The 22,521-nt window shown below is 40.1% G+C and overlaps 1 protein-coding gene across 2 annotated transcripts in view; it reads left to right on the top strand.

Moving 5' to 3' along the window:
- LOC120721794 (zeta-sarcoglycan-like) overlaps positions 1–22,521 on the top strand; it is a 62,142-nt gene that overhangs the window by 33,795 nt on the left and 5,826 nt on the right. For both annotated transcript variants that reach the window (XR_005693258.1, XM_040012347.1), the window contains exons 4-7: positions 3,062–3,149; positions 5,408–5,530; positions 6,580–6,652; positions 19,552–19,675. Coding sequence is in view for 1 of the 2 variants with exons in the window: in XM_040012347.1 (XP_039868281.1) it covers positions 3,062–3,149; positions 5,408–5,530; positions 6,580–6,652; positions 19,552–19,675 (408 nt within the window). In the remaining variant the exon portion in view is untranslated. The remainder of the gene's footprint in view (positions 1–3,061; positions 3,150–5,407; positions 5,531–6,579; positions 6,653–19,551; positions 19,676–22,521) is intronic.

Raw genomic sequence — 22,521 nt, 5'->3', positions numbered from 1 at the left:
TTCACGCCTGGCATTTTAAAAAAATTACATTTAGTTGTGCCGCTCAGTATGTAAATGAGCCTCCAGCACAACAATCGGTATAATTAAAATTTAAATGTGTCTATGCAAATAGATGGTTAGGCTTACAGTTAAACTCTGAACAGTGCTCTTTATCTGTGCTTTAAACCGTTTTCATTTTATACTCACTCGCTGAAAGTCAACAGCGTCAGACAGCACACAGTTGCTTTGTTTTGAAACTATTTCTTAGGAGCAGGGTGACGTGCTCTCGCTTTCTGCTCTGAACTTATTCATCATATGCGGGGAGGCATCCTCTGCCTTATACCAGTCATGGTAATTTTTCAGTCTGATGGGGCCCGGTACACCTACAACAACAGGCTCCGTTTACGTGCATTCACTCTGATCTGCGCTTGACCTTCCTCGGCAGACACAGTGACTTTAAAAGCCTTTTATGTGATCCCGGGGAGGTTTTAAGGAGAGCACGAGCGTCTCAGCCGTGCCCCCTCAGGATACTGTTAAACACCTATAAACTCTTTAAAGGGATACTTCAAATCAAGAAGTCAAATTTCTCCATGATGCCGCTGCGTCGTGGTGAAACTTGATGATGCACATTAACATCGGAAAGGAGCGAGCGGGGAATGAAAATGAACCAAATGACCTCTGCAAAATTGAGATAATTATTAAGGGAACGGCAGAATTATTTGCTCAAATACTAGACTGTGATTAAATGCTTGTAAATGTCACTTGTTTTAGTACAATTGTAGAGCTAGTGACATGACGTTTTTCCTGGGTCAGAATGAGCCTGTGGTTGACTAACACACTGCAGAACGATCAGAGTGCTGCAGTAAAGTAATAGTAAAATTCTCCATCAGCACCAGTTGGTGTTTTAAAGAAAGTAGCAGCTGGCTTACCTGACTAAACATAAAAACCCTTCTACAGGTACTAGTGTACCCCTAACATGTACGGAGGTAAATTCTCATATATTCAGGCCACTAAAATAGCAAAATAAAACACACTGATGGCAACAGACACTGGCAATGAGTGCCCATGCTGTTTGGTCTGTTTGCGCAGTTGGCATCCTGCAATGCTTAATTACATTAAAATTTAAAAATCAAAAAGAATAAATCAAAGCTAAATATAGTACTGTTTATATAGAGTAAAATATATTTAAATCCCTGTGTGATTACGGGACAATGCCAGCTTTCCATTGTCTGAAAAATAAGCGCACTCCTACACTCGTCAGCCAGACACAATCCACCTCCATTTAATAAAATGTGTAATAAAATATTGGTATTCAAGACTTAAGTAAACACCCATATGGTAAAAAAGGATTTCAGAAATCAACTGTCATTATGTTTGCATGTTTATGCCTTATGGTTTACCCATACCTGTGAATAACGAGCACCTGGCAAAAAAAAAGAGCTAAAATTACATGCTTGAAATGGACCCTGCAAAGCTCGCGTGTTGTTGTACTGTATGTTGTAGCTTTAGTCTGGTCTTAACACATCATATGATCGTATTAAGGATACCCCTTTTTATCGACATAGAAATAGAAGAAAGCGCCTGGAATTGACTGTTCAGCGGAGTCGCATGGATTACTTGCACATATATCTCAGCTCACATGCAAGCAGAATAGATCCACTTTTACAGAAAAGCTTTTCAGCACTGTGGCTAAAACATCGTTGGGATGCACCAGTTATTCATCTCTCTTTACCTTCTCCTGGTGACTAACTCGCATAGAAGTATCGCCCAACCAACCCTCTGCCACTAATTTACACTGAATGGTCTTGTTGGATAGATTGAATTGTGTTATGAAACTGTGCTGAGCTACATGTGTACAGGGGATCATTTTTAATATAAAAACAGCGTGTTTAAAAAGGAAACGACACACAGAGCTCTCAAAACAATTCCAAGTGAAGGGTAATTTCGCTCTGTGGCATGTGTAAAAGAGTAACTGCTTACTGCTAACTTTTCACCATAAGAGTTATACGGTGGCGCTAGGTCAGTGTTGCTACAGCTTCTTATACTGCCTGAAGATGTCCAGAAATCAATTAAGGTAGTCTTGACATACTGTCTGGGTTTGCAGCCCTAGAGCACAAGTTGTCATTATGTCACTGAGCTTCCAGCAACATCTGTTTTTACAGAATTCTTATTTATGTTGCTCTTATAAGTTTATAAAATATTTTGGTCAAGTACCAAGAGAAAGATCTCTAGCTGCTTTAGGACGTTTGACAGACCGATACAACACACAAGAAACATTGATATGTGCTTCACATTTTCGCAGACCCACATAACCCTCCCAGAGTATGTTGATGTTCAACCATATATACTTTGTGTGATAGCAAGTGTGTGATTGTAGCGGTCAGGTATTTAAAATCTAAAGTCCAGGTAGAAGTCTCCTAAATGTATTCATAAGATGATGTTACTGGGAAATGTAGACGTCTGAGGTAGACTGGGTGCATTTCAAAGCCTTTTCAAAATGCACGTGTCATCATTCAAGTGTCAACAAGCTATAAACTTGCAAAATGCAAAGCTGCCAGAAAACAGGACAGGTCCACAGCCGAAATGTCTGCAGCGATGAAAAGGATGCACCCACGCTCATCACACACACGTCCTCGGCTGCCCCGCAAACCCCTTCCTCCTCCTCTATCTCTTTCTTCACTTCATTACTCATCTTTCAATAATTCGGTTTTAATTTGTTCCATTTTAGCCTTAATGTTGTGTAATTCGGTGGTTATTATCCAGGAAAGATCCACTTGGGAAACCTTTTTACTGTAGACTACAATCTACTTCGAACCAGCATAATTACATTAATTCTGATTTCAACAAGACAAGGCAGTCTCTGATAGCTGCTGAGTGTGGGGATTTAAATAATTCCTGTTCAGTGATCTTACATATTTAATTTCTTCCTTCCTCTGTGGTTCTTTAACATTGAAAGAATAAGTTTAACAGTTTCCAACGCTGTTTATGAGATTTAAGCTTTTTAATGCAGCATTTTTTTTTCCTCTCTTCTCCGTCTCTCCCACTGTGTGTCTCTTCCTCCCCCCTCCATGCTTCCCCCTAGGACAGCTTGTTGGTCTTGCGGTCAGACAAGAACGTAACGCTGAATGCCAGAAACGAACAAGGCCTGCTAACTGGTCAGCTCACAGTGGGTGAGTTTCCACTTCCTCCTTTGTGTACCTCTACACTACTACTGCTGGTGCCATTTCCATCCTAAAACTATAAATTGCTGCTTGCCTCACCTGCAAGGAAACACCTGCTGTGGAATGACTGTCTGCAATGTAGCCTACAAGTAGTTTCAGTTTTTACAGTGCTGTGCAAAGGTCTTGAGCCACCCCTCATTTCATTATATGTTGCTGTTTGCCATTTTTGACTTTCTTGCCATTTTAAACTTGTGCAAACGTTGACCAGGCTTTTTAAAGGTTTTTAAAATATTTTCCTTGGAGATTGGCTGCTTTTTCACTTATTTTCTGTTTTCCAATTTAAAATTGTATATTCAAGCACTTTATCACCAGCAGGCTGTCGCAAAAAGGCTTTTCATCATGTGTATTTATGAAAATTATGATTATGAGAACACATTTTGACAAGCATAAAATTTTGTTTTGAAACCCTACCTTCAAAAACTATCTTTAGTAGAAGAACAGTATCTGAAAGTTATGTTCTTAACAAAAGGAAAAAACTCCTGACAGACACCTGAGAGACTGAGAGATTAGGCCACAGGTTCGACTCGAACCTTTGCTGCTCCATTTCATCCACAAGGCATATGGGCGCTTGCTCAACCAGTAACCTAAACGGGTGCCAAAGAAGCCATTCTTAAGGAAGCAAAACAAGGAGAAAAGGCTGAGTTCTGCCAAATTACAAAAGAACTGGAAAACAAACACGCGATTAGATTTTGATCCAACATGTAATACAATCTGGAAAGCTTCTGATTGGCAACTCAATTCATTTTTCAGCATGACAATGATCCAAAACACATTGCCAATGCAGTAAAAGAATACCTGGATAGAAATAAACACACAGTGGTATGCTGTCCGTCATGGATTGGCCTCCCCAGATCCTAGAGCTGCACATTATTGAAGCAGTTTGGGATCAACTCGACAGAGAACAGAACAAAAAGCAGCCAACATCCAAAGAAGCCTGGAAAACTGTTCCTGAAGACTATTTAAATGACAAGAAAGCTGCCTAACAGTTCAGGCTGTGTTGAAGAATCACATTTTTATACCAGATATTGACTTTCAAGCTTGTTAGAATTGTAGAATCTCTGTTTTTGACTTATGAATGTTTTTCTAGTAAAATATATGAAGAAATAAGATGCACTTCCAGACTTTTGCACAGCATTGTATTCCTCTCTCTTTGTACAACTTATTATTGAAAAAAACTGGTCTTGGATTAATCTGGCCATAGCTGTATAAATTACCAGATCAATACCATTTGTTGATGACTTCATTTAAGATTAGCACAACAATTTATCTTGAAGTTCTCTTTAATGCTTCTACATCTTATTCGAGTAGTTTTTTTTTCCAGACGCTAGCCTTTGATGCTCTTATTGAAAGAGCAATAGTTTCATCTCTTTATCATCAGGTTCAGCCATCAGTCAGACTAAATTACCAAAGTCATTTACATGATTAATCACCACTAGAAAGCAAATGACCTGCTTATTAACATTAATAGCTATTGATCTTAGCCAGCATAAGTAGAGAGTTGATGGTGATTTGACAAGACTGTTGATATGACACGTTTTGGTCACGCTTGACCTTCCTCTGAAAATTACGCCTGCTTTTGTGGGTACTGCGTTTCGTCTGAAATGAGATGAAACTCAGCGAGAATAATTAAATTCCCCAGCCGTCGCAGGGCATGGATTAATGGCAGAGAGAGGAGAAGAGAGCAAGAAAAGGAGACGAATTTTGTGCATGCACATCTGGAAAAACACCAAAGTCTGGAGAACAGGAATTAATATTCCTCACCAGCGGAACAGATTACTGATTTGTCTTCATTCATCAGAGAAGCATGGCTGATCCAGCTTTGTTAGGAGCCTTTCATTTGCAAAGCAAGCACTCCACAAAGTATTTCAGATTGCTAATAGTCTTACATGCACAAACATACTGTAGCTTCCCGGAGCAGATTTAAAAGACCAGAGTCGCATAAGTCAACCTTTATTTGACAGCGCTATTTTCAAAAAGTGAAAGTTGTTACCACTGCAGACTAATAAAACTTTTGAGGTGGAAATTTTTCTAATCATAACTAAAATGTATAGTTAGATCTAGAAACATTCATAAAATACTGGAAAATGCAGTAGAGGTAAATGAATACAAATAGGCTGAATTGTTCCTTTGCCGTTAAATTGAGTGCACTCAGCAACGTTTACCGAAGGTTTTCAATGGAAACTTGAGTATGTACGTCTCTCTTGCAGGTCCTGAGGCTGTGGAAGCCCAGTGTCAGAGGCTGGAGGTGCGAAGCAGAGACGGGGGCACACTTCTGTTCACTGCCGACGAGGAGGAGGTCATCATGGCAGCAGAAAAGTTCACAGTCACAGGTAAAACGGTGCTGGAGTCTCACTCAGTTGTCTTTGGATATCTTAAATAAACTGTGATCAGTGGTGTATTGTCTAAAACTAAAAGGGCAGATTTGAATCTTAAGTTTTTGTACTGTAGGTTTTCCCGGAGTATATTAGAAGTCCAGCACATTAATGAGTAAGGCATAAGTAAGACTTTAATCCACAATATGTCAACACAAGTAATATACACTATCTGGTGATTTCATTTGGTACACCCGTTTGGCTGCTTGTTTGTCAGTTATCTAATCAGCCATGGCAGCAATGCATTTGGGCATGCAGTCAGATGACTTTGAACGTGGCGTGATTGATCTACTAGGATTTTCCCTCTAAAACATCTCTAGAGTTTGCAAAGACGGGTCCAAAAAAACAGAAAATATCCCATGAGCAGCTGTTCTCTGGGTGCTTTGTTGATGCCAGAGGTCAGACTGCTTCATGCTAATTGGAAGGCAACAGAAACTCCAATAATCACTCGTTACAACCAAGGTATGCAGAAGAGCATCTCTGAATGCAAATATACAGCAGCAGAAGACCACACTGGGTGACACTCTCAGCTCCAAGCAGGAAACTGAGGCTACAGGTGACACAGGCTGACCAAAATTGGATATTGGTCACCTGGTTGGTGAGTCTTTTTCCTGCCACATTTTGATGTTAGGGTCAGAATTTGGTGTAAACAACATGAAAGCATGAACGAGTTGCCTCCAATGGTCTTCTGGTTTTACACATTTGCTTGGCAAGTAAAAAGGCAGCAGAGCTAATCACACAGCCAGTGCCGGGCTTAGCTGTTCTAAGGATTTTAATGATTGAAAGACTGCAGCAGGAGGTTTATGTGGACAATAAGTGCCCATTGCCTGCAGTCTGTTCACTTGTTTTTTCTTCTCTTTTAAATGGTGATATAATGTAATTGAATCATGCCAGTCACTGAAAAATATGGATTTAGTTTCTATGTTTAAATCGTTACCAAAAAAGTATTTTGTGGAACATAATATAAAGCTGCACTGAACACGATCTGGGATTTGTTTTATCCGCAGGCTCGGAAGGAGCCGTGTTCGGACATTCAGTGGAGACTCCCCTGATCCAGGCGAGGGCTTCTGAAGACCTGAAGTAAGTTCATATTCAGTGACTTTACTGAAATTCATTAAAGCTTAATGTCATCCGTTCATGTCCTGTTAAATTAAAATTAAGATCTTTAAATAATGATGATAGATGTTCTGTGGCATTTCAAAGTCAATGACTGTGCTTAAAAAAAACACATGTGGCAGGAGCCATTATTCACCAATATCATTATCTCGAGCACTCTCTTGTACTCAAGCGTCTCCTGGTCGCCTTGTTATGATACAAATGTAAAAGAAGATTTGACCAGTTTTACAGCCGAGGGTTGAGCTAATTTGTTAGTTATTCTCTGGCAGGCAGGATTTGATTAAAGCACTAAGAGAGCTCGGAGAGAAGGGGGTAAGGTTGAGCTACGTGTTGGAGTCCTATACTCCCTCGTGCATGTGATCCTCACTGCACTCTGCCTGAGGCTCTGAGCCCTGCGTCGGTCCATTAACGAGCTATAACGAGTGTGGTTTGTTGTCCACCTTACTGGTCCTGAAAGGAGGGCTGGGATCAAAGTTGGCAGAAAAAGCGGTGTTCTGGCAGCTAATTCCCCAGAGTGAGAGGAATACTGATGAGTTTCACTTTAAAGCGAGTGCGCACACACAGGACTCACACAGACACACACAGGCTCAGCTCAGGAGCGACCATCTGCAATGTGGTCAAAGTCTTAATGAGAGGAAACCGAACAGGAGACGGTCGACACACAGAAACGGCAACATGACTTAAGCTGGGCTCTGATTTTCTTCTGTTTAAAAGCATATTCGATCAAAGATATTTAATTTATCAAAGGTTGATTCTGTTTGGGTTTAATTTAAAGATTTCCAAATTGAATTTCCTAAAATCCACGATGCCGTCTGACTGTGGACGACTGTCTTCCCTCACTGGTGAATTACTGAAGTATTTCCAAGCAAACAGATGTACAAACTGTACTGTGAGGACTAAATAAAGACTCCTTTTATATAAACCTAATTTTCTTTCCAAATGTCTTATGAAAGATTTTTATTTTTTTATTTTTTTATGTTGAGTCAAACGGTTTTCTTAAAAAAGCGAAATGAAGGAAACATAATCCTGTGAGTTATTTATGACATCACTTGAAGCCTAATAACATTCTGTCTGTTTACTGAATAAGTGGGTTGTGGGCAAAGCAACATTGCTGTTGACGCAAAATAAATATAAAAGTTAATTTATTTTATTTTATTTTATTATAATTCACAGAAATCTTCAGAGGATATCCTGGGGGACCTGCTTCCTCTTTAGTTATTGCAAGCTATTAAAATAATCATTAAACAAGCTTTTTAATCAGATTTTTTCAAATTTAAATCTACAACCAAATGTATTTTTACCTGCAAATTAGCAAAATCACAATTTTTATCTCTTAGTTGCAGTCATGAAAAAAAAAATGCAGGACTCTTTTCTTGTGAAAAACTTAAGCAGACCCTTAATGCTTCCATGGTAGTTAAGAAGTCACAGCAAGGTAATTCTAATCAAATATACTTGCTTAATTGATCATCAGCAAGTGTGAGCACCTCAATGAAAGCAAAGGTTTTGGCATTTTGCTGGTCTGGAGCATTTAACTGTGCGTTAACACAATGCCACTATCTTCTCAGGAGTGGAAGTGCCAGCAAATTCACACCAAGTTCAAACTATGCTCAGAGAAACTACCGAAAACCCAAGAGCTTTACTCAGACTGTACAGGCCTCAGTTATCATGTTAAATGATAAAGATCATGACAGTAAAATAAGAAAAACAATAACAAGCATGGCTTGTGAAGAGAAAGAATATATCAGTATGGGCTATGTTTTAAAGTGGCATCTGAACACAAGACTTCTTCAGAGAGATGAGACCAAAGTGATGTTTGGTTATAACGTGCAGCACCAAATTTGGAGAAAACGTAACACTTCATACCAGCTGTAAAGCACGGTGGTGGATGGGATGAAGACTTGGGTTTGTTTTGCAGCCACAGGCACTGGATATCTTGCACTGGCTGAGTCGACCATGAACCCCTCTGAGTACCAAAGTGTTCTGAAGTCCAATGTGAGGACATCTGTCCAACAGATAAACTTTGACTGGACCCCTGCAACATCCTGATGCTTTTCTTTTTTAGCAGATTTGTCGCTGTGCTTTGGATCATTGTCCTATTGCATGACCCAATTTCAGCCAAAGTCCAGACTTCAACTGAAACTGAAATAATGTTGGGTAGCTGCATAAAGCTGTGCATAAATGAAAGCCCGTAAACATCAATGAACTGAAGCAACATTGTAAAGAAGAGATGCGTAAAATTCATCCACAAGAATGTGAGAAGTGGATGTATAGATGCTGAAAACGATTACTTAAACTTATTGCTGCCAAACTTGGTTCTGCAACCAAGTGATTCATGGGGTGTTCTCAGTTTTTCAGAGATTCCTGTGAAAACTTTCTTGTCCACATGAGTGTAAATGACCAAGATTCAGATTAAAGAGTAAATTCAGTAAATTCATTTTAAATTCAGTATGTCAGTGGTTACATTTTTTAAATACTAAACTAGGCTTTACAGTAGAAATTGGATGAAGTGGAACGTTTAATATTTTGTCCACAAAAAAATAAAATTGTAATCTTAACCTTGAATTAGTGATTTAGAAACTACTTTCCTTTGTCCATTAGATGTGTTTTTTTCCAGCAATGAGCGGTTAAAGCAGCCATGTTTTGAGTCTGTGAAAGCGTGACTGTTTCCTAAAATAACCCAACTCTCATACCGTGCCAGCAAAACTCCATCCCCACAATCGCAAAGCAGAGACTTTTCATGATATAGCCAAAAAGTAAACTGTGAGCTGGAACAGCCTTGATTACACACGTAGATCTAATAAAGTAGTCAGTAAGGTGACATCATCTTCAGAAAACACTGTCACTAAAGTAAAATATATACTTAGAGTTTTACTTTAATGCCCAATATAGCTCATTCAACAATCTGATTATTTATCCAAAGAAAACATTTTTTCCCACATCTCCAGTATTTCTTTTAAAAGTGGCATTTGCCTTGTTCAGCATTGTTTATGTATGCAGCTCTGGGCCTTTCCGTAAATGCTAATGAGGCTCTTCCCTCCCGCCACCTCGCTGAAATCATGACAAGTTAAGCCCTCCTTGCAAATCGTGTGTCACCTGTGCAGTAAGCCCCTCCGGATGATAAGGACACAGCTTGGCTTGCGTCCACGTCACCTTTCTTTCCCCGTTTAAAGAAACATCACTCTCTTTGTGATGCGTTTTATTTCCCTGAAAGCCAGCGGTAATCTGGGAGATGAACAGAGCAGAGTCAAATCAAAGAAAGCCACATGAGAACTTCTTCCTCTTTGAAGCACCTGTTCTTCTCCTGGAGTTTACCCGTGTACGCTGGCACTCAAGTCTGTCTTTGTTTGTTATGATCATTGCCTTTTGTGATTTAATTTCTTATTATGTGTGACTTTTACTGGTGGACAAGTGCAAATGACTTAGCCAGAGTGGCTTCCAGCATCTTTTGCGTTGGCAGCCTATTTAAGCGTGAGACAACTGAGATGTACAAGTTTAAACTGGAATGAGAGAACTGGAAATCTGAATTTGTAAATCTATAATATGTATATTTGTTGATGTAGATGCAGACCTAGCAGGAGAACTACATCTTTCCAAACTACAATCAAGAGCAGGAATAAAATTAGACATAGTTTCACATACTGGAAAGATTGTGCTTACTTTTCTTCATCTGCTTTTTCTTAATTTGTTTTATTGGCTGGTTGCCTTGTGAGAGTTCTTAGTCTATGTGAGAATATCACCTGATAGACTTTTGTGACACAGCTTCAAGTGAATTTGTGGGGACAATCTGAAAGCCTTTCGTGCTTGGGACTCTGTCCTGCTGGGGAATTTCAATGCTCACATGCTAAACAACTGTGTGACCGTTGGAAGGAACAGCCTCACAAAATAATAGTGTTTTTGTATTTGTTTTGCTTTCATGGTAATGACTTTTTAGTGCACTTGGCAACAGGACATCCTAAGTCAGAACTTTTTGATTTTATAATCATATCATCAGACCTTATGTGTTGGACACTAAGGTAAAGAGTGGAGCAAAGCTTTCAACTAATCAAAACCAGGTGGTGAGAGGGTGCTCACCTATCAGAGGCCCTGATCTACAAGATCTTCAGTTCCCACCTCCAGCAGAGCTTTGACAGCACTCTGAGGGAGACTGAGTGGACCAGACCAGGCACCAGACCACCAGTGGTTGGTGCCTGTTGTGGTGGTAACCCCAAACCAGACATTGGACACCAGAGGGCAGCTGTCAAGTTGAAGAAGTAGTCCTATTGAGCTTGATTTCACAGGCAGCCGACAAGTCAGGCCAACAGGCCAAGTGGGTTGCAACCACAGCAATAGCTGAAGTCAAAATTTGGATGTTGGAGGAGTTCGGTAAGCAAGACTTTCGGTCGTCCTTAAGGCAATTCTTGGAAACAGGAAGCAGGAATATCACACTGTGTAATCCTGACTCTATACTGTGCACAGTCAGGATGCAGTACCGCCTGACTGCAGCTGAGGATATTTTAAGTCCCACTGATATCCCTTATGTAGCAGGAGCAGAATTTGGGGGTGGTGGGTTGACTTGCTCATCATTGTCGTGTTAAAAAGCTGGGTTTTGTAAGGCTGTTTTGGTTAACACACTTGTGCAGTATCATGTGGAAGTTGGGGACAGAGCCAATGGTTTGGGAGACTAGGGTGTTGGTCCCATCTTATATGCCAAGCTGCTGGGGAAGAGAGTCCTTTTTTTTTTTTTTTTTAAATCAAAGTTACGATTCAAGAGGGGCAATGTGGTTTTGATTCTGGTCGTGGAACACTGGACGAGCTTTTTAATCGTCTCGAGGTTACCTAATATGCACAGAAGTTTGCCCAATGAGTCTACGTGTGTTTTGTGGACTTAAGATTTGGCATTTGACCGAGTCCCTCAGGACTTCCTGTATGCAAAGGCTGTCTCTTACCCCCTCCCAAATGAGTTTTGTCTTTCAGGAAGGGGTAAGAGACCTTGATAAGCAGAATGAGCATTATATTAAAGATGAAAAACACAGACCAGGGGTGTTAAACTCACTCTTGTTTATGGGTAATGTATAAACAAAGCTGCATAATAACCTGACTTTCTTGAACTACAGGTATATTGTAAAAACAGTGAACAAACAATTTATAAAGTTGTGATGAACATCTGAGATTCTCACTAATAATAATTGTAGTAATATTTAGCAATATTGATTACCACATGTGCACTGCATAGTTCACCGAATCTGCAAAAGCAAAAAACCTTGACAGGTAACGTTGAACAACAGAAGTATTTCACTTTTTATGATTCAAACAACTTGTTGAAACTGATTTTCTGAGACCGACTATTTTCTTCACAGTAACACTGACATCACCTCATGTCAGATATTAATGACTTCACTGCAATTTCCACACTTTCCACCGCACTCTAGGGGGCTGAATTGGTCCATTTGGTGGGATGGTTCTAGCCCCCGGTCCTCATGTTTGATGAAAACAGAAAAAGTCATTCTGAAGTAATTTCAGCCACAAATATCAAAAGACAAAATTAAATTCTTAATTTCTGAATACTTTGACAACACTGCTCTCTGCATAAGAATCTAACTAATTACTTAATCACGCTATTGTTTATGCTTTAGTCTCCTGTGTAATGAATGCTGTGACAGCAATGTGCAAGGTTTACAACTGAGTAGAGTGTTTGGTCCTCTGCTTCGTCACCTGCTAACTAAAAGGTATGCTTGCGTGCTGCGACTTGTGGATAATTGCACTTGTGCTGACAAAGAAGAGAACTCTTGATGTTAGGTCTGTAAAACGAGGGGAGTGCAGTTATGAAGCGGATCTGGTCCTGCTGGAGAGGTGCCAGTTTGTCATCTCTTGCTCTCAGCTCACAGCTTCATTACCTTTAGACATAGTTGTTTTCAGACTCCGATCAGCTCCCTCGCCCCACAGTAATTTCTTTAGTTCAGTTCCACTCGTAAAATGCGCCCCCGAGACAGAGTTTGAGACAAAACGAGAGAGATAATTGCTGTAAACTTCGCTCCGACTCTCTACCTAACTGCCCTCTTAGCTTGATGATAAGGAGCAGCTTGCTTGTAGCCCACAATTATAGGCTTAAATATTAAAATGTTTCTGTCAATTACATAATGACATAATTTCACATCTCATTCTGAAGGATGGTGCTCTGATTCCTAATGCGAATGTCCCAAATCCATCAGGAGAGGCAAAGGAAGCTGTGTGATACTGCTGTGATATTATCCTGGTGTAGCTGCGATACTTCTGTCATCTAGTTTGCATACACTTAGGGAGACTTCATCTATTCTTTTTGACATCTCTTGACAACAGATGGTAGATTCACTTCTAATCAATGTGACACAAAGTCTCCAGGTCTCAATTGTATCAAGAACGAACATACTCAGTTTTTTGGGGGTTTTTTTGCTGGCTATAAACTGCTGCTTGAACCCACACAGGAATCTGCAGTGAGACAAGTCTGACATTAAGCAGCAAAGGCAGGACAGACAGGATTTGAAGGCTCTCTGGGTTCTTACAGTGCAGACATCACATGATGAATCAGGCCCAGAATCAGAGAGCTGAAAAATTGTTTTTCATTTCGTTTTCTCTGTAACTTTCTGCTACTAGAGCTCTCCTCTGCAATGCGGCCAGCTGCACGTCTGTCTACAGTTTATCTAAGCAGCTCTGAGGACAGTCCGTGCTCTAGCCGTGTCCACACATGACTGACATGTTCATTAAAGAGATAAAAACTCTTCTTGTTCCCACTTAGCTCTGGTCAGACTCTACTACTGCTACCAGTTAGGGAGCACAGAGTTACTACAGAAGTGTGCACATGTTCTTTTCCTCTTATTTTGACTGCAGCAGTGAAATATTGTTTCTTGGTTATTGCAATGGTCTTGTAGACCAGATGAAGAATGTTTGGACTGCTGATAACATTACTTACAGATATATTGGAAATAATTGGTGTAAACCTTGTTAGGGATACTGATTCACTGTTGTACTTGCTTCTCCATGTGTCTTCATAAGTAAAGACATGGACAAGTGTGTGGAGCTTTTGGGATATCTATTATCGTACCCCCTTCCTAAAGGTCCAGACTCCATCAAATCTCAGCATACGGTTAGGTCCTTAAGTATTTGGACAGCTACACAATTGGCCTCTGTACACCACCACATTGTATTTAAAGTCAAACAGACAATATGTAACTGAAGTGCAGACTCTCAGCTTTTATGTTATTTATAACAAAAGTACTCCATTAGCTGTGGCTCAAATGTAATTGGACATCATTTTAAATGTAAGGATTGTTGAGATGCTTTGCCAGGCTTTTAATGAGAACACCTTCACTTCGTGCATGTTTGTGCGTCTCTACTTTTGGCCGTTGAAGAACATCCCATTTGTTTTCTTTGAGAAGTTCTTGGGTTGCTTTCGCATTACGCTTTGGGTGATGTGCAGATTATTTTGGCTGAATCTGAGCAGAGAGTAGAGCCGTGTACACTTCACAGTTCATCCTCCTGTCAGCAGTCACATCATCAATAAACACTCGTGACCTGGTTTCACTGGCAGCCTTACATGCCCATACATTAACTTTGCCTCTGGATCAAAGTTAATGTATGGGCAGTTTCTCTCCTTCTCTATACTTTTCTCTGTCTATCATTCTGGTACAAGTAAACCTTGGCTTTGTCTCTCAAAAGATTTTCTTCAGGCATGTGCAGGCTCTTTTAGATGTTTTCTGGTGAAATGTAAATGCCCTTCTCATCGTTTAGTGCAACGAGCTGGTTTGCACCTTGTTGTAAACGCCTTGTAATTGTGTTGAGTTGAAGCTGTCTGCAGTTTACATATTTCGATTGGTCTGAAAGATTTCTGATACTACAGCGTCTGACCTGTGTCATATTTTCTGTGTATTTGAACAGTTTGAGCCATTTCAAAGTATTTGTTCCATCCTCTTTGTCTCCCCTATGGGAGATTACTAAAGGGCGGGTTGATAAGACAGGAAATGTTTGCTCATGAGCAGTCGGTGGATGACGTGTCCATAATATCACATTTCTGGGGTTGGTGGTGGCGTCGACCACTGGTGATTGGCAGAGATGGTGTCTCTTCATGACTCATGTTTGGTTTAAGTTTGGGTGGGTTCTATATTTTACTCGCCTGACAGGAGATTGTGACCTGAGGAACAATTAGGTTGATTTTATTTTTGTACTGCAAAAACCATTCATGTCCTGCCTCTTTTGTTGTGCCATTTTAGATTGCATCTGAAAGAGTTCACTGGGAGTTCAAGTAATGTCTGTGCATGCATGGCTTTTACCTTAAAGATGAGAGTTCTAATAGTGTATCTAAAGGGGCCCTTTTAAATGTTTCTGATCAGCTGCTAATATGAAGCTTTCCATGCTGATGAATATGTGTCCTTCCATTGTGGCATAGTTTAAATTCTGTCCATGTTTTATATTTTTCATACTCCATCCTAGGTTTTTGTGGCCACAAGCCTGAATATAGCTTTCATATTTATGGTGGAGAAAACAGTAGCATATTACCTTTTTTTCATTCTGCACCCATCACATTACTGTTTAGTGGTATGCTGTAGTAGTTTTGGAAAGTTTTTCTTTTGCTGTGTAATGTTTGAGATAGTTTTTGGGTACTGCCACACATTCACCACAGCCAGTTATTGAACTTGTGCTAAAAGGGAAACTGATAAAGCTGGTAGTATATAAAGCCCAGTGGATCCCTGTAAGTGATAGTGACATATAAAAATAAATTAGTCTTTCACCCCCCAAGCAAACATGCTAGATATGCACTATTTAAACAAATCTCTTTCTCTTTGGTATCACCTTTTTGGTCATCAGCACATCCTACAGCTATTTTCCTCCAAAGCTCTGTGATACGGTGACCTTTATGTGGACGTAAAGGTCAGCTTGAATACACCACAAAAGGTTGGTCAGGTTTCCCAGAGAGCGGGAGAGCCTGTCATAAACAGCCTTTACGACTGCAAATACCAGATAAGTTATCACTTGTGACGGCTTTACGTTTCAAAGCCCTGAAATATGGTGGATGCGTCAACCTCTTTTAACTGACGCCCTCATCAGTCAGCCTAATGATCGTAACGTTTTGGGGAATTGTGACATTTTAAGAAAAACTCATTTAATGTTTTATCACATTTTCCCATTCTTCTGCAAAGGCAGAAGACAGTTTACCAACTTTGTAAAAAAAAAAAATGTTGAACTAATTTAAAAAATGTTTGATGAAAAGCTGGGTCTCTGTATTTTTACCTAAGTCTTTCAAAATGTGGTTACAATCTGTGACACGGTAGAGAAATTTAACTGCTGATTTGGTAAATTTGAGAAGCAGAACACAAACAACTCAGTCAAAAACGTTAAATGCAGACTGTACGCACTCACTGACCTTGCTTCTAGTACTGGGTTAGAGCCCCATTGTAGACTTCAGAACTGCCTCAATTCTTTGTGGCACAGATTCAAGAAGGTTCTGGATCATTCCCCAAAGATTTTGGTCCATATTGACACGATAGCATCACGCAGTTGAAGAAAAGGTGCTGTTTTTTTTTTTTTTTTTTTACAATCTAAGCATAGTGAACTCATTTTCGTGTTCAAGAAACCAGTTTGAGATGATTTGAGCTTTGTGACATGGTGCGCTATCCTACTGGAAGCAGGCATCAGAAGATGGTACACTGCAGTCATAAAGGGGGATGGACATGGTCAGCAACAATACTCAGGTAGTCTGTGGTGTTTAGACTTTGGTCAGTTGGTACTGAGGAGCTCAGAGTTTGCCAAGGAATTATCCCCAACACCATTACACCACCAGCCTGAATCACTGATTCAAGGGGCACTAACTCCACTGGGGTGGCTCTAGCTCAGGAGGTAGCGCAGATCACCTGGTAATCGGAAGGTTGATGGTTCAATTTGTCTGCATGCCAAATATCCTTGGGCAAGATACTAACCCCAAGTTGCTCTTCGATGCATCGATTAGAGTATGAATGAGTATAGGTGTTATATAGAAAGAGCTTAGAAGAAAAGTGCTTGTGTGGAGAGCGCTGATCAGAAATGCAGCCAAGAGGCCCATGGTGACTCTGGACGAGCTGCAGAGATCTACAGCTCAGGTGGGGGAATCTGTCCATAGGACAACTATTAGTCGTGCACTGCACAAAGTTGACCTTTATGGAAGAGTGGCAAGAAGAAAGCCATTGTTAACAGAAAACCATAAGAAGTGTCGTTTGCAGTTTGCCACAAGCCATGTGGGGGACACAGCAAACATGTGGAAGAAGGTGCTCTGGTCAGATGAGACCAAAATGGAACTTTTTGGCCAAAATGCAAAACGCTATGTGTGGCAGAAAACTGCAGATCACTCTGAACACACCATCCCCACTATCAAATATGGTGGTGGCAGCATCGTGCTCTGGGGGTGCTTCTCTTCAGCAGGGACAGGGAAGCTGGTCAGAGTTGATGGGAAGATGGATGGAGCCAAATACAGAGCAATCTTGGAAGAAAACCTCTTGGAGTCTGCAAAAGACTTGAGACTGGGGCGGAGGTTCACCTTCCAGCAGAACAACGACCCTAAACATGAAGCCAGGGCAACAATCACCTTTCTTCCCCATTCTAGTGCTCAGTTTGAATTTCAGCAGGTACTCTACATCATGTCTACATGCCTGAATGCTTTGGCTTGCTGCCATGTGACTTGCTGATTAATTATTTGCATTAACAAGCAGCTGAACAGGTCTACCTAACAAATTGGCCAGCGAGTGTGTAGTGTGCTAGATTTAGCTTAAAGGCCATTTTCATCTGCACCCCCTGAGCGACAACTTCTAGTGATTCACAGCTTACTAAGAAAAACAGATAACTACTGTGGTAAATTAGAACCTGGCATTTAAAAGCACAAACACAATAAAACAGTTCACAAAAAAGCATAAAATTCAACAAAATAACAAAACTAGAAGACAAAACAAACCCCCCCACGCACAAAAAAACAACCATCAGAAAAACAATGGTCCTTTCTATCATCAGCAAAGCAAAAAAAAAAAGGAAATTAAACATTTTATCAATGCCAGAAAATTCAAACCATGAGTGCTGATGCTGGCCCAAATGTTAGTGTCGCGCAACTCAATCAACCTTTTAACATGTGGAACTTATTAAACTCACACACGGCTCTTTTCCATTCACTATATTTAATACAGTTATCAGGGATATTGGATTTAAATGAATCTAATGTTACACATGTAATGCATGTATGTCGTTAGTGATTGCTGGGTTTATTTATTTATTTATTACACCAGTCAGTCTCAGGCAGAGTGAAGTGTGACTTCACGCTGCTGCGTTAGCCTCACAAAGGCCATACATGATAATGGAAGGAGTCTGAGACGGTTATAAAACCGAAGAGACATTTTTAACTTAATTCATTTAATGCTTTTTTTTCTTCTGGACTGTGCCTGAAACAAGCACTCATGGAAATTGAGCACTTTGTCTTTTGGCAGAAGCGCCTGCTCTGCTGTGTGCGTGTGTGTGTGTGCGCTCAGTGGGTGATGACAGAACTGCTTTGAATGGAGTGAAAATATCACAGGCTCATGCATTACATATCACAGATTTCTTACGGCACGGCTCAGTGGACGGTGTTTTAAATGGATCTTTTAATGACTGCCCTGTCCATAGAGAATCAGCAGACTCTTAACAAATAATTATTGGGGGGTTTGAGAGGACAGATGGGATTTTGAGTGCTGCCACTGGAGATGAATGAGGTTTTTTTGTCGTTTTGGGTTTGTTTGTTTTTACACAATAAAAAATTTGAAATTAGTACTTAAAATTACATTCTTGCCTTTTTTCTGTAATAAGCCGTTATTTGCATTCACAAAACCAACAACATGAAGGGTTTGAGATTAAAATTGAATTGGAAAACATAATATGCAAACAAACATGTCATAACACTGTATGCTGAAGCGTGGCGTATCTGCTCACTGAACAGCTTTCATGGCGAAAACAATAGATGGGTATTAAAAGAAAAGCCACTCTATCTTCTTTATTCCTTCACGTCTAGAGCACAAACAATCCCGGGTCAAAGGCACGTTTTCACAGATCCCCTTCAGACTGTATCTACTGACAGGCTTTTCAAATGCAGATGAAATTCGTTTGCTCGTCTTTCTTCGCACCCTTATTTCCACTAGTGCATAATCCAAAATATGTGTCACTTTCAGAGCGTATGGAGATTTAAGCGATTTAAAGGCAGCTCCTTAAAGTCTTCCATTTAAAATTCATTGAAAACAGATTTGAGAGAGATGTGCGCGTGGGGGGGCGGAATCAATTTGAAACGGTTATGAGTTATGAAAACAAATTCCACATTGATTGGCTCTCACACTTATCTTTCCCTGTGTAAACAAATAGTCCACAGGAGGAAAATGCAAATTGCATTAGCCTCAGCGTGGCTGAAGGTCAACATCAGCTGATACAATTATGGGCTGTTTAGGACAGCCATACTGCTTTGGAATAATGAAAGCAGCTATTTAAACATGAACAGCAGCTTTAATATTCCTCCGGTAGGGAAGCAGTTGGTACGGCAAACCCCAAGCTGCACTTACTCAGACAGAAATATCAGTGCGCTTTCTTTCCTTCTTTCTTGTTAAATTTGAGACATTTTGACTCAAATTTGAAATCCTTGGATTTGTTATGAAAACAAAGACGATTCGCGTCATTAATCTGGCCTAAACACGGAGAGATGTATAAAATATGAACTGAATAACAATCAGCGTAACCTTGAATGAATTTTGTATCCTTAGCTATTAAATCCAACTGAAAGGCAACGTTTTAATAATGCAAACATGCTGAAAGTATAAGCAGAATAAATCAATGAGCTCATCCGCTGCATCACTGAGCTGCTTCTTTTTTTTTGTCAGGCTCGAGTCTCCCACACGAACCCTGACCATGGAGGCTCCCAGAGGGGTGGAAGTGAGTGCCGCTGAAGGGTCGCTGAAGGTCAGCGGTCGCAAGGATCTACGGCTAGAGTCCACTGAAGGAGAGGTGAGGAGCATTTGTTTCTATATATGTATATCTATATATTTGTTTTAAATATTCTACCACAAGGCATGTGATATGAAACAATCAAATGTGACTGAGTAGTTTTAGCTTTAACACAGGAGGAAATAAGAGACTTTTTTTTATAGTCTTTCCATTTTCACAGACTTAATTTATGATTAAAGAAACAATGAAAGATCTTTAAGGAACTCACAAGTCTGGAGTTGATTCCAAGTGTTCAATTTATATTCATGAAAAATGCAAATGCAGTATTTATTCAAGTCAAGAACACCGCTGTCATGATACTCCTGATGTGATATTATTGCGATTTTAAACATTTTGCTATATGCTGAGTATCACATTAACATATATTGCGATTTATTCCCTTTTTTTCCAAACTTGGTCAGCATCTCTTTCTTTTACTTTGTAAAGTTCTCACATTTCTGTCATTTTATTGCAGCAAAATAGAACTGTGAAGCAGACAGACTGACCAACACGGTCATTAACACCCATCAAAATGTTGCATGCACCTGACAGACTGAGCTGTTTGTGCTACATTGTGTTACATTGTGTGCGACTGAATTCAAATGTGTGGGCTGCTGTACTATTAAAGGTATTTTAAGCAGCAGTAGCCAGTCATCGGTGAGATAATGAGCCACATATGAATCCACAGCATGTAATGTCCAGATGTCTCAAGTTAATGCAACCCTTTGCTGTACTCACATTTATGCCTAACCTCTCTGTAGAGCCTGGGTACAGCTGTATCCATCAAAAGGTGTCACACACCTGGGTTCCAGTGCCTTGAGATTGGGGAGGGGAAAATGCTTCTTTTTGTCCTCCACGTAGTTGCACAGCCAGGTGTCCTTGAGTTTCTTGAAAGGCACCTATAAATATTTTCTTAGCTCTGAATTGGGAGGTAGTTTTGTCAGTGGTCCCAGTGTTGGATGTTTTGTAGAGACAGCAGCCAGCAGTGAGGACAGAAAGTTTGCCAAAGTAAACTGTATGGTGGACCACCACGAAAACGTCCCTAATAATAAACCCAACCAGATACTATTTCACCTTCACAAACATGAACTTTTTCATGAAAGTAACAAAGGCAACACGAACAAAGCTAAAGCTATTCAGAGCTCAGAGCCAACCGCGAGCTAGGAGCCTCGGTATGAGCAAAGGATCAAGACTGTGATGAGGGGAAATTATGGAGACGAGTGAAAAAAAGAGAAAAGGGCTCATCTGGTGACTTTTTAAAAACACCCTAAAAGTGATGTAAGAACCTGACATTTGTTTTGTCGTGTAAATCTTTTGCTTTTGTTTGAGGTAAATATGTCAGGTAAAGGTGGATGTGCAGCAGCTCCCTCTTAATTAATTATTTGTAGCTGTCTCCAGTGTCAGAGCAGTTTTTCAGTTTCAGTGTGAGAGCACGTGCTGCAAAATCGAACAATGTATTTTGTTTTGAAGAATTTTATAATGTAGAAAATTAGATTTAGCAAAGATCACTATGAGCAGGTCACACATAGAGAATAACCGAAAATTTGCATCAGCCAAGCTAATGTTCATAGTACTCCCGTGTATTATATCCACCTCCTTTGTCCCTTCCTTTTTTGTAAATCCAAACATAAGTCCATACTTACTTCTTTTTTTCTACAATGCTGCCATCTGTTTTAAAAACTTCCTCCCGTATGCCGATGTCACTTGGGAAAAAAAACCACAAGATCACCATCTGTTGAACTGTTAAAGTAATTTCTTTTATTATTCTAGTGCTAAAAAGTTAGTATTGTCTTTGTAGATCATATAATAAAATATCAATATTTGATGGGTCTGTATCAATACAGTATTATCTCTCAAAATATTGCAGTACTCTGGCGTATCAGTACCCTCTGCCCTTGTTACCTGGATGATGGAAAGAGAGGGAAAGCAAGGACTAATTATCCAAAGCAAACATCATTACTTGTCAAATATGGAGGATGCATTGTGATTGCATGTACGGCTACCTGTGGAGCTAGGTCTGTAGTATTAATTAGCTCCGGCAAGGAGGTTATGTGGTTTGTTTATTTAGGCTGTTTGTTAGCCGGATGACTCAAAAAGTTGAAGATGATTTGCATGAAAACTTGGCCAGAGCCCGGGCTTGGCTCAACTTATTTATTTCAAATTTGTCATTTTACAAACTAGTCTAAATTCAGATATCCTTCTGGATCCAGGAACTCGTGCATGGTGCAGAGGAAATGATCAGCCTTGGCTGGGTTTTTGTAGTCTCTTGTTGTGAATGCTGATAAAAGAAGCAGGCTAAATTCTGGGCCGTGGCTCTACTTCCTGCTCAGATTCAGCCAAGTGCTGTAAAACGAACAGGACGGCTTTTTACGGTGCAAATGAACAGTGACCTCAAACATCCCAAAACAACCCAAGAGCTTCAGAAGGCAAAGGATATTTAATGCTCTTAAATCGATGAGTCACTTGCTTGATTTTTTTTAACCCAACCGAGCCAGCTGTTCACTTATCTGAGACAAAAACTGAGCCACGAACGCTGAGACAGAAGGCCGCTGCAGTAAAGGCCTGGCAGCGCATTTAGTGATGTCATTGCTTTCAGGCTGCAGGTGGTAACTGACTGCAAACAGTCTGCAACAAAGTCACAATGCAATCCTTATATTTATGAGTTTGTCCAGTTGCTTTGAGCCTGTGGATATGGTGGAAATGAAGTCGTTTTACTTTTCTGTTTTTCTTTTTAACATTTGAGCCTGGTGGTGGATGGAAACAGACCTCCAGAGTTCTAATAATGGTCGTTTAGAGAATTGTCAGTCACTAATTGGGAAATCTTGGCAGTCTGTTTAATAGTTGTTGAGCCATTTCAGTCTGAACCA

The sequence above is a fragment of the Simochromis diagramma genome, unplaced genomic scaffold (assembly GCF_900408965.1).
Source record: "Simochromis diagramma unplaced genomic scaffold, fSimDia1.1 OVJJ01000604.1, whole genome shotgun sequence".
Lineage (NCBI taxonomy): Eukaryota > Metazoa > Chordata > Actinopteri > Cichliformes > Cichlidae > Simochromis > Simochromis diagramma.
This window is presented reverse-complemented; position numbering and strand designations above follow the sequence as displayed.